This window comes from Melanotaenia boesemani, chromosome 9 (genome assembly GCF_017639745.1).
Source record: "Melanotaenia boesemani isolate fMelBoe1 chromosome 9, fMelBoe1.pri, whole genome shotgun sequence".
NCBI lineage: Eukaryota > Metazoa > Chordata > Actinopteri > Atheriniformes > Melanotaeniidae > Melanotaenia > Melanotaenia boesemani.
In genome coordinates this window covers 35762782-35776056 of record NC_055690.1, presented here as the reverse complement: position 1 = coordinate 35776056, position 13275 = coordinate 35762782, and the positions used below count along the sequence as shown (strand labels likewise).

Genomic DNA, 13275 nt, shown 5'->3' with positions numbered 1-13275 from the left:
GTCTGTTTGTTTGTTTGTTTGTCTGTTTGTTTGTTTGTTTGTTTGTTTTTTTGACTTTTTGGTGAGTTTTTGTCTCTTTCTCTTTTATGCTAACGCCTGTCTTTATTCCTTTCATGAGGACGTTTTCGGTTTCTATCCTTGTTTTTTTGGGGGAATTTTTGCACTTTCAGGACTTTTTCCTGGTTAGTTTTTGTCTGAGTTTTCTGTCATTTTTCTGCTTGTTTAGTCTGTTTTTTTTTTTTTTGTTTTTCTGTTCTGTTTTTCTAATAATTATATTGCTGTTACTTGCTGTGAAACAGTCAGAACTACTGATAACATTGGCACTTAATTTTGTGTGAATGTGTATTCGCACCTTGTCATCAGTAAACTGTCCTTCATGAGGTTTTCATTAAGTCTTCAGTGAAACGTGGTGAACCTGCAGAAACTCTGGTCATGAGAAGTTCGCTGGCAGCCGTGAAAAGGAGCTTTCCTTTGGGATTTCTGATGCTGAGCGGATGAAAAGATGAGAGTTGTTGAGGAGCAGAGATGGGACGTTTATTTTAACAACTGACTTCCAGGAGGAGGCTCCCAGGAGCTTTCATTAACAGGTAATGGATCTGATGATGAAATGTCTCACACACTGAGTGGAAAAGAAGTGATGTCACCAGAGCGGGGGCTCCTGAGTGGACAGGAGATTCCCGGGCAGCTGCTATAAAACGTGATGTAAAGCCTGGAGAAGAAACAGAAACACAAAGATGACAAAGCAGCAGAGCTCAACAGTCAAGGTAAGCGTGTGTGTGTGTGTGTGTGTGTGTGTGTGTGTAGGGTGTCTGTGGTGTGTTCAGGTTTAGACTCCTGCAGGAGGAAAAACGATGCTTCTCATCAGAGGAGTTTCATTTTTTTTGGCCCTGACGTTCTGAATTTGAATCTTTTTGCAGTTAGTTTCTAACTGTGTCTGTCTGAGATGTTTACGGAGACTTTCTGCAGATTTTAGAGTTTTTAAAGGATGTTGAGGAAGATTTGATGATCAGACTAAGAGGTGTCCAAGTTTAACAACTCCAGACTGAAACATGCCCTCCAGGCAGTGCTGAAAGTTACACGATGAGCTCAAACACACCGCCAGGTTGAGGAGCACCAACGCTGCGTTCAGGTTCTGCTCTTTGATGTCTGTTTATTTCTTTATTTGCAGGATGAAAATACTAAAATTAGAAAATGTTGCTGGATGATAACTTTAAGTTGTCAGCTGAGCTAAAACCGGCAGAGTGTGTGTGTAGCGGATAAAACCATCACTATGAGGACTTTCTGCTGTCAGATCCTTAGATGTTGAACTGATGAGCGTATTAACTGTTACTGATCACTGTTCACAAGTCATTGTTTACAAGTCCAAGTCCCTTTTAGTCATAATGAGAAATCTGTTGTCTGGTTTGATAAGAATATTATATTATCCATGACTCTAAAATCCATCCTTTCCCTTTTTCTCTCAGCAATTTATAACAGCTCTGATCATCAGATTAACCCTTAAACCTCCAGAAGGTCCAGCGGTCCATCTCCTCCACCACCAGGAGCGGTGGTGTGTAGCTCTGTGGGGTAAACTGTGATGGATAGCTGCCCTTTAGCTGATCTACAGACGTTTTCCAGACATTTCTATCCCGTCCAGGAGGTTTACAATCCAGCCACTAAATGTAGTTTTATTCAGAGACTCTATCTGGTAAATCCACAATGATCCATGATAACAGCTTTATTTATCACATTTCACCATAAAAACATCACCATCACTACTATGTTGCTAAGAGACCTCTATTTAGACCTGGACATGATGATGAAGCCACTTCCTGTCAGACTTTCCACCAATCAGAGAGCTTAGATTGACGGTAACGTCCAATCAGGAGCAGCCAAAGATCAACCAGTGAGCAGAAAGTTCTATGTGTGTGTGAAAAGGAGAAAAATAATGCTCCTCTATGGTTGGAATAAAGAGTTGATGTTGGCTGGAATTAAAAGGGTTGAGCTTCCAATTGTTTTTTAAATTAAAAAAAGAACAAATTAGAGATCATGGGTTAAGGGATAAAGACTACGTCTCTCTTCACTGGACAGTTTCTTTGTTTGACTGAAAACCTGGAGATAGATGTTTATTCTGACAAGTAAATTTCCTTCTAAGATATAAAATAACTGAGTTTTTAACATGAACAATATCAATCTGAACTTTTCTGAACTAAAACTGCAGTTTATGGATGTTACACACCATCATAAAAATCACAATAATCAAGTAAAAAAAAGGTTTAAATCACTTTATATGAGATAACAACAGAAAATATGAACTTTTAAAAATTCAAATTTAAAGTAAATTTTTCATATATTTAGATCCTAAACTTCCAGGTCCAATAAATATTTATAATATAGCAGCAGCAGGAACCTGTTTTTCTTATAACCAGACCCAGTAAAACCAGTTGTTTCCAGAAGGTCTGATGTTTACTGGCCCCGCTTTAAAGCCAGTCTGATGGCGTTAACATTATTTTAGTACAAATGTAGCAACAAGCTAGCATCTACGCTGCTATTTGCATCTATGTTAGCTCATTGCTAACATAGATGCTAACATTAGCCTCATAGTACAGTGACTGATCTCTGCAGGTGTCTTAAGGTGGATGGGGTGGATCCAGAGTCGACGCTGCAGTTCGCTGATCTTTTATTTGTGCCTTTATGAAGTTTCATACCCAAAAGTTAGAATGAAAAGTGAAGTGGGAACATGTGGCTGCCATTGATTTTACGGTTTAGGGCATGCAGACAAAGAGGAGATCAGGACGAAAGTTTTAAAATGAAAGATTGTTCATGAGTCTGAGTTGAGTCTGAGGTCTCCGAGTTCCGCTGTCAGACCCTCAGATCGTGATGAAATGTCCGTCCACCTGAGAGACTTACAGGGATTACAAAACAAAAACTTCAAGTTTCATGTGATAGTTTTTAGTAAAATGTATTTTTCTCAGTGGTTGTTTGTGTTTATTTTCTGCTTTGTTTATGTTTTTCCTTGATTTGTTGCTGCTTTTTATCTGCTGTCAGTAATTTGAGTCTTCAGTTGTGAAATCACATGTGGAAAATATGTTGTATTATTTCACATCAGGACAAATGTTAAAGTTCATTCAAACATTGGAGACACCAACAAAGAATCTGCTCGATGTGTAGAAACAATCTACCAAAAAAATCCTGATGTGCACTTTGAGACATTAAATTCAAGAAGAAACTGAAAGATAAATTTATGGAGAAAAATGTGGTAGAGCTGTATCAGTTTTCTGAGCTTGGAGAAACGTTGATGAATCACTCAACACTGATTTGTTGCAGATGCAGCTCTGCAGCTGTCTGGTGGTCTCCTGGCTGCTGTCCACCAGTCTTCTGGATTGCAGAGTCCACGGCATCAGAGTCCAACACTATCATGTTCAGGTGAGGATCGCAAAACATCAAAACCTAAATCTGCTTCTGGTTGTTCTGTGTTGTGATGGAAAACCAGAAAGTCATATAACTCACCTGGTGCACCATGAACTTAAGTAGACCTGGGTTCAACTCTGAACTCAAGAAATTTATGAAGCACAAAACCTGACAAAGAAAGTAACATCTCACTACAATTAGATGTTCTCATAAAAATGTCCCACGGACCAGAAATCAACATTAAACAAGCAAGTCCCCACAGTGTAGAATGTCCTCACAATGCAGGCAGAAGTGACGGCACAACACAAAGATGTCCTCATAAAACACACGTGATCAAAAGTACAAATACTGAAATGCAAGAAGACATGTCCTCACAAAGCAGACATGTCCAAACTCGTCAGAGATGTCATCATAATGCAGAAATACAACAATAAAAAAGCTGGCCTGAACCTGGTCTGAAACCGAGTCCTTAAACTTTGAAACTTCACTAGATCTCCGGAACCCAGGAATGTTTCTCTTCCAACATCATCAGGGTCTGAGGAGCGGTGGTGTGTGCCTCTGTGGGGTAAACTGTGATGGATAGCTACCCTTTAGCTGATCTACAGAGGTTTTCCAGGCATTTCTATCCGTCCAGGAGGTTTACAATCCAGCCACTAAATGTAGTTTTATTCAGAGACTCTATCTGGTAAATCCACAATGATCCATGATAACAGCATTATTTATCACATTTCACCATAAAAACATCACCATCACTACTATGTTGCTAAGAGACCTCTATTTAGACCTGGACATGATGATGAAGCCACTTCCTGTCAGACTTTCCACCAATCAGAGAGCTTAGATTGACGGTAACGTCCAATCAGGAGCAGCCAAAGATCAACCAGTGAGCAGAAAGTTCTATGTGTGTGTGAAAAGAAGAAAAATAATGCTCCTCTATGGCTGGAATAAAGCCAAGAAGACGTTTCTGATGCACGGTGGCGCCACAAAGCAGCTGAGCTGGAGTTGGTTTAGTGAGGATAGCAGGTAAATAGTAGCAGGAATAACTGGAAATGAGGAAAAAGTGGAAACATGGAAATAGTTTCTGTTGTGTGTTTGTTTCAATAACAATATTTTTTTCTCCTGAAAGCCAAGACTTGAGAGAACGATGAGATGAGAAAAGGTTTGGTCACTGTTGATCTGTGTGTTATTTCTACAAAGTTCTGTTAGTAATAAATTCTGCTTTCTTCTTCTGGTCGACCTTTATGCTGCTATATCTATTCATACATTCATTTACATCATTTTACCTCCCAGTCTGACAGCTGCTACACACTGGTTTATACTGGGATTAAAAGCTGCTACAGACTGGTTTATACTGGGATTAAAAGCTGTTACAGACTGGTTTATACTGGGATTAAAAGCTGTTACAGACTGGTTTATACTGGGATTAAAAGCTGCTACAGACTGGTTTATACTGGGATTAAAAGCTGCTACAGACTGGTTTATACTGGGATTAAAAGCTGCTACAGACTGGTTTATACTGGGATTAAAAGCTGCTACAGACTGGTTTATACTGGGATTAAAAGCTGCTACAGACTGGTTTATACTGGGATTAAAAGCTGTTACAGACTGGTTTATACTGGGATTAAAAGCTGCTACAGACTGGTTTATACTGGGATTAAAAGCTGCTACAGACTGGTTTATACTGGGATTAAAAGCTACTACAGACTGGTTTATACTGGGATTAAAAGCTGCTACAGACTGGTTTATACTGGGATTAAAAGCTGTTACAGACTGGTTTATACTGGGATTAAAAGCTGCTACAGACTGGTTTATACTGGGATTAAAAGCTGCTACAGACTGGTTTATACTGGGATTAAAAGCTGCTACAGACTGGTTTATACTGGGATTAAAAGCTGCTACACACTGGTTTATACTGGGATTAAAAGCTGTTACACACTGGTTTATACTGGGATTAAAAGCTGTTACAGACTGGTTTACACTGGGATTAAAAGATGTACCAGGCTGGTTTATACTGGGATTAAAAGCTGTTACAGACTGGTTTATACTGGGATTAAAAGCTGCTACAGACTGGTTTATACTGGGATTAAAAGCTGTTACAGACTGGTTTATACTGGGATTAAAAGCTCCAGCTGCTACAAACTGGTTTATAAATTTAAGTATTTAACAATCCGTTTGATCAGATATGTTAGTGATCAATTCAGATAATTACTTCAGCTATTGAAGGACGACTGTGTCCACCAGACATCCAGACAGACAAGAACATTCATCAGTCAGTCCAGAGTCTGGGGGCTACAGCCTGAAAAGCCAGGTCTCCCCGGGGCTTAAAACGGGTCTTTGGGACCTTGGGACCTGAATGAATGAATGAATGAATGAATAGCTTGGAGGTTTATAGGTTAAACAGAATTTAAAGTCTCAAACTGATGACAGAACAAAACGTCCACATGAAATCTGAACTCATAATCGATACTTGACATTTTCAGATCGATATCTTTAACCTTCATTACAAGTGATGGCGTAAAGAATCTGTTCCTTATAAAAATCTTCCTCTTAAAAAATATTTTTATTTATCAAACTAAGAATTTTTTTTAATCTTAATTTTATATTTCTACTCAGTAGTTTACAAACTCCTGTAATCATTTGACCTGCATCTCTGAGCAACTCCTGGTACAGACTAACTCCTGGAGTCATCAGACTTGCTTTAGAAACAGGATCATCAGATCAAACTGCATCCCATCAGGCTATTCTCAGGGCCAAAATAAGCGGCCCCTCCCTCAGAGGCCACAGTGCTGATATCAGATGATGTGACACTGCAGAAGAGAAGCCATGATGTGTTTTCTGTTTAGTCTGGATGATACGTGATCCGTCCGAGTCTTCGGAGGCAGCAGGTGGACGGGAAGCCAGAAGCTGCTCACCATCGGAGCTGATTCGACACAAAAGAGGCCTAACAAATAAAAACACAGCTTAGAGCAGGGGCCCCTTAGCTGCTGAGGCCCATGTTTTCTATTTGGAGACTCCCTCACAGAAAATAAAACATAGAGGGGAAGCAGGAGTCTTTATCCACGTCTTCATCAACAGTCAGCAAAAATGGAGTTAAAAAACTCAAATTATAAATCAAATGCTTCATATCCAGTACATGAACAAAACGTAAACATCCTTACAGCTCATCTTCTAAGTAAACAATCTGAAGTAAACACGTTCAGGCAAAGGAAAGGAAAATTTATTTATGAGGCCTGTTTCATACATAAGGCAAACCAATGATCTGCACATGAGAAGAAATGGGTCTTTCTTTTTAAAGAGACCTGTAAAAACTCCATTACAGTAGTCAAAACTATTGAAAACAGATGATGAAGGTTTTCTAAATCATGCTGAGTTATTTTAGATCTATTTTTCAGGTGTTAAAGGCTGATTTAGTTCCTACTTCTGTTTTTTAGCTGAGTCCAAAACAACACCAAGATTTCTGGATTGATACGTTACTTTTAAACTGCACCTAATCTTTAGATGCTCATCTTTGTCAGAAATATCTTCTTTTCTCTTCAATCTTCTTTGACTAAATCAGACTAGTTACAGGATCCATTTCTCCACATTTTCTTATTGTAGCTACCTTAAAACCAGCTAGCAGCCTTACAAGCCTACTAGCTTCCTGAAACTGAAACTTGTAGTGCTAGCTTAGTCAGCGCTAAGTAACATGGATACTGGGGTTCTCTTTAAACAACTTCAAAGTTTATTTTTAGCTCCAATGTGAAATTCTTGATGTACTGAGTTGATGTGTAGTCCCTAAATACACTTGCTGAAAACTGAATAAGACATGGTTCCCACATTAGCTTAGCACTAGATTAGTTTTATCATAGAACTAGACTAGCATTGCTACATTAGCTATTTGCTAACAGCCTTACATAACTTTAGTAGGTGTACCTGCACAGGGACAAAATCTCTTCTAGAAATGTGCAGCCACATGTCAATATTTTTAGGGATGACAAGTTAGTAAAATACTATAACGCGTACTTCAAACTGGTGTAGTGATACTGATGATCCATGCAGGTCCGGAAAGATGTTTCTGACCTGTCAATCACCTGAGGTGGAACCTGGGGTGTCCAATCAGACTCTTTTACAAGGGAGTCCTGGCCAAGAGGCAGCAAAAGGTATCAGTTACAATCAAAGTATCAATTACAACAATTAACAATTAAATTAACAATTAAATTACTTATAAATTAAGAAAAACAGTTACAAGTTAAAGAGGCTGTCTCAAGTGCTCTCAGTCTGGATTTAAAGTCATAGTGGGGGCATATAGATGCTGAGCAATAGGGGTCCCAACATGGAGCCTTGGGGAACTCCACATATAGATATTGAACAATTGGGGTCCCAACATGGAGCCTTGGGAACTCCAAATGTAGATATTGAACAATTGGGGTCCCAACATGGAGGCTTGGGAACTCCACATGTAGATCTATAGCTCCGTTCATTTGAGAAACATTTCTCATCTCCCCCCCTCTCTCACCCCCTACACCACTGCCATTCTCATCCACAGTCTTGTTACCTCCCGGATTGACTACTGCAGCTCACTTCTCTTTGGTCTCCCCAACAAATCCCTCCAGAAACTGCAGCTCCTCGAAAACTATGCATGTATCATTACATGGACCCCTACCACTCACCACATCACCGCCATCTTGCAACAACTTCACTGGCTCTCCATAAAACAAAGAACTAACTTAAAAATTCTCCTCATTACATTCAAAGCACTCCACAGTCTGGCCCCACCATATATACCTGATCTCCTGCACCTTTATACTCCGGTCTGTTCACTTCGCTTGTTTTGTACTTATTGTTTTTAATCGTTTTAATGTTTGTTTTGTACTTGTTTGTAATCATTTTAATGTTCTTTTGTACAGTGTACTTGGGTGTTTAGAAAGGCACTTTTAAATAAAATGTATTATTATTATTTATTATTATTATTATTATTATTATTATTATTATTATTATTATTATTTTTAAGTAGGATTCAAAGCAGTTAAGAACCGAAAGAGATTCCCACCCATTTGTACAGTCATTCTATTGAGATGTGAGATGTGATTTAGTTTTATCCCAACATTTCCTTGTGTTTAAGCATGTAGCTCGGCCCATGTTGAGGTCTCTTGCTGCCTTTCAGCATCATCCCGGAGGAGTAAAGCTGGGGGAGGAGCTAACAGCAAAACTACTTCGATTGGACAACTTGATGAGGATGCAGAATGATGTTATGGAGCCAAAGAGAAAAAGGAGTTTCCCTGGTAACAACGCTCCGATGGACCGCCTCTCAGTCAGCTCCATGGAGACCAAACAGGGCACAAATAGGCAGAGGTAGGACACCTGAGACACTTAAGGCACGCCCCTCACAGTATGTTAAGTTTGTCTAGAAACTTGTTTTCTTGTGTTTATAGTAAGGTAGGGGAGTTGCCACGGCGACGAACCAACCCATCTCCCATTGACAGGATTGGAATGAGTCGTCTACCAAACAGCAGAGGATAGGGCACGCCCCCTTCCTGCTGAGAACGCACCCCCCTCACTGGACAGCCCCCTCTACTGGACAGGTGAAAAGCTGCCACATCGTTAATGCTGCAACACAAGCTGGCACCGCATTATCGATGAAAATACCAACATTATTGATAAAAACATTCCTTTTTCTATCTGCAGAAGAGTCACCTGACACACCTGCTGACCACCTTCACTTCACCTGGACACGACCACACCTTAAAAACACACCACCATGAATGTTTAACCGTGCTGCATTCAGGTGCTGCTACGCATTTGTGTAAATGTACTCAGTTGCTTTCCAGTGTTGCAACAGATTTGTTAGCATTTTCAGAGATTATTTGTAGATTTTCAGATTCGCTTTGATCATTTAGAATTTTTTAGGCTGAAAATGGATCATTTTGTAGCTTGAAGACAAAAGCAGATCAGACTGAGCTTGCTAACCATTGACAGTAAAAGTACATTTACGCAATAATTCCGGTTGATCAGCATTTCATACTTGTTTGTTCTTTGATTCCTGAATTTTTCAATGTCACAGATTCTCAAAATTTAGTTTCTGTTAAAAAACAAACCAGATAAAACATGATATGCAGAAAGTTTAGGAAAGTTTGGGACAATCAATCAGGAAGAGAAATATCCAGACTGAAGCTGATTTTCTTCATTCTGCAATCTTAAATTATTTTAATCAATAATATTTGAAAGTATTCAGATGAGAACAAAAATATATGCTCTCTGGTAAAATTCAGCTTTTAATATTTAATTTCTTGTTCTGGTGACATGAATGTTCTTAAAACCAGCCTGAATCTGATGTTGGAGCAGTTTTTCGAGCATCACCTAAATGCACCATCGCATCTGGCGTGACTGACTGGAGGCATTGACGCCTCGACTCAAATCTCTGATACGAATCCACGTTTCTGCTTCTAGTTTTCTTCCCAGTATCATGATTTCCACAGAAACACACGTATAACGCAGGTGGAGATAAAACCCAGAACGTTTTCTTTTGCTAGTGACAAATGAGGTGGAATTGATTTAATTTCAATTAACATTAAACCTGCCAATAATATTTCTATATCTTTGCCCATTTTAAACCTAAGTTTCCAAAAACTAGTTATGTAATAAGTTATCGTGGTATTGGTTGGTTATTGGCCTGGCATGAAAAATATCCTTTGAAAATGTGATGAATGAGTTAATAATGTGACATTACATAAAAAACATGAATAAATGAATTTCTCAGAAAGCAGTTTATGTGTAGTTCGCACCTCAGCATTCAGCATACTTACATTACTGGCTTTATTGTTTTCAAACCACCAAAGTGATTACAGTCTCGGTTGCTAAGCGGCGCTTCCACTCGAATTTTAATTGTTCAGCAGCAAGTTCTTAATTTTGAGATGTAAAACAATTCTCAAATTTGCATTTACCAATTAGAAAATATGAGATAAATGTTAAATAGTTACATTACAGACAAATGACAAGTCTTTTAATTAGGTTATATTATCATTACATAATAATTTTATTCACAGTTTCAAGACCATCAAAGACTTTAATGACATAAGGTAAAAATTAATTCATCAAAAAGAAAAAAATAATTGAAGAAATAAAAAAAAATATCTAAGTTTAATTTACTTAATAAATTAAGTAAATCATTTAGTTCAAATAAATGACGTATTGACAGTTAGACTGTAAGCTTGTTTAAAGGAGTTATGTAGCTTTGGCTGAGCAATGCGACGGCTTGAATCCTGAAAAGGTCACATGTTCATCACATCCTTAAACTGAGCTTCATGTAAACTCTGGAAAGTCTGCGGTACAATTCAACACCAAAACTCATTTTAAAAACTAAAAAACATTCATAGCCATCCAGTGATCATCTCATCCCTGTACTGGTTGAAAGAGTCTCGCTGAGCAGTTGTCATGGAAACCAAGAAATATTGGATTTTTAGGATAAAATATAATCATGCAAATATAATTTGGCCCATGTAGAAAAAGTTTTTTTCCCGTTTCTTTTTGGTCAGGAATGGTCTTCCGTACGTAAACGTCACAGAGAAAACCTGGCTTCCTGTCAGCAGCTGAGTCTTCATGCTGCAGCGTCGGCACCTGATCGTAAATCCCATGTAAAACCTGCTCAGTGGAAACTGGAAACACTTAACAAAGACAAACTGATCAAACACATTGATCTGGTTTGTTTGTGGGAGACACAAAATCATCCTGATTTCTTCTTCTTTTATTTTATTATTTAAATTTTTACGTTTTTGGGTTAATATACAACATTTTCTTTTAAGAATAATAGTTTTTATTTGTTAAATTTACTTGTTAGAAGGTGTCAGTGAAGTGGTCACAGCCTTCTTATCCACACAAATTCTAGAAAACAACATTTTTTCAATCACTTTCCACCAAATTCATTTCCATAAAAGTTTCAGAGTGAACATGTGATGAACCTTTCTGGAGTTTTTATGTTGCAGGTTGCAAGAAACCAACATGGCGACGGCCTCAGCAGAGACGGATGGTGTCGCTTCATGCTGTGCTTTGGTTTAGTTTGGTTTAAAAAAATGTTAAAAATTTACATTTTGTTTTTAACTTGCATTTTAAAAACACTTAATATAAAATATTAGGATTTCTTGATCCATTTTCTTCATATTGGAAATATTTCATTTTTTAAATTACATTGTTTTTGTATTATATATATAATATACATATAAAATACACACACACATAAATATGTATATATATAATATACATATAAAATACACACACACATAAATATGTATATATATAATATACATATAAAATACACACACACACACATATATATATATATATATATATATATATATATATGTTTTTTTTTTTGTTTATTGCACATCTTTCCTCATTTACACATCATTACAGCTTCCAGACCAGCATGGATCTATAAAACCAGCAAACATTTAATTGAACAGAGGAACCTGATCAAAGTTATTTAAATGTACATCTGTGTACAATCTGTAGTAATCCTGACCATGTCTCTAAAACAGCTGTTGACAAACTTATTTACGTCTTAAAATGGAATTATAGTAAAATTCCAGGAAGTCTTTGGGAAGTTTGCTTCAGTAACTCTGGACATTTATAAATCCAAGAGTTCAAACTGATTCAGAAAAACAAAACATAAAAATAAGAAAAGATGTGGTTCTGTGTGAACAGTAATTATGAGGAAGACGATCATTTTTAACCACATGAAAATGATTTCCATCATCGTCATCATCATCACACGGATGTTTTTCCATGTTCAGCTCGACTGACATTTTCTGCTGATTTTACTCATTTGACTTTAATCTTCTGAATAAAAACCAGATCGTGTCGTTACTGCTTTTTATTCCTGTTTTACTTTGAGTGAACTGAACACATTTAAAGAATGAAGACGAAGCTGAAGCGTGTTTTTATTGAGTCTTTATTAAGAAAAGTATCATCCGATCTAGAACAGTGCACACACCGACTCTGGACCAGAAACCACATCCAGATCACAATCCCAGTGTTACCTGTGTGATCTCAGTCCTGTACCAACACTACGGGAGCTGAAAGGGCACAAAATGGACCAGACTTATCACACTTTCACAATCAGAGACAGGGAGGGGCGTTGATTCTTGAACCTGCTGGAAACAAGATGGCGCACTGGACAAAAAACAAACAAAAAACAAAAAAAACTCACTAAAATGTTCTTTTCCGTTCCTCAATAATCGCCGTGCTTCTGAGTTCATGAGTTTAAGTCCTGCGATAATGTAGCAGAGTTTATTCTCCAAAAACATGTGGAGATGCTTTCTAAAACTTCTTTAAACACCAAGGCTGCAATCATAAAAAAGGAACTATCTGAAGTCTTTTTAATAAAAATTACTTATGATAAAAGACTAAATCAACTAACTGCTAACACAAGCTAACTTTTATTAGATGGTGAGAAGCTGGATCCTGCATTTTTCCCTAGAGATAAAAATCAACAAAACACAGATTAGTGGACAGTGTCACTTAGCTAAGTAGCTAACGGTTAACTTAAGCCTAAGCTATGGAAAGCTTAAACGCCAACAATAATTTTATAGAGTCTCTTACTTAAAAAAGTAAAGTGGCTGACTGCTGCCACTTAATGCAAGAATGCTAACTGCTTAGTAAAGTTAAAGAAGTTAACAAAGCTAATTTAATTAAAAGCTAACTGCTAACAATGGATCAGTTGGTTTGGTAGTCTTGCTAGCTACACATAGTTAACATGGATGAATAGCTAACATAAGTCAACTGTAAGGCTTTAAGTAAACATTTATCTTGAGTTAAAGCTAACAAGGTGGTGAACACAAGGTTGGTGTTCAATGACTAATCTGGCTCCACCAGGCTGCTAATGTAAGGACACTGGTTCCCAACCAGGGATGC

General features: G+C 37.7%; 1 protein-coding gene across 1 annotated transcript; it reads left to right on the top strand.

The window, feature by feature from the left end:
* Nucleotides 1–702: 702 nt before the first annotated feature.
* On the top strand, nt 703–10038 carry ostn (osteocrin). Its single transcript, XM_041995239.1, has 5 exons — nt 703–764; nt 3307–3405; nt 8534–8721; nt 8802–8951; nt 9055–10038. Exons 1-4 carry the CDS (start codon nt 735–737, stop codon nt 8887–8889), a joined length of 405 nt encoding a protein of 134 aa, XP_041851173.1. The 5' UTR covers nt 703–734; the 3' UTR covers nt 8890–8951; nt 9055–10038.
* Nucleotides 10039–13275: the final 3237 nt, after the last annotated feature.

Bases quoted from the DNA above. Each gene is read 5' to 3' on its own strand.
- ostn (XM_041995239.1), top strand. From the start codon at position 735: ATGACAAAGCAGCAGAGCTCAACAGTCAAG. The intron at 3,406-8,533 runs GTGAGGATCGCA...GCTGCCTTTCAG, and splicing joins TCCAACACTATCATGTTCAG to CATCATCCCGGAGGAGTAAA. The intron at 8,722-8,801 runs GTAGGACACCTG...TTGTGTTTATAG, and splicing joins CAGGGCACAAATAGGCAGAG to TAAGGTAGGGGAGTTGCCAC.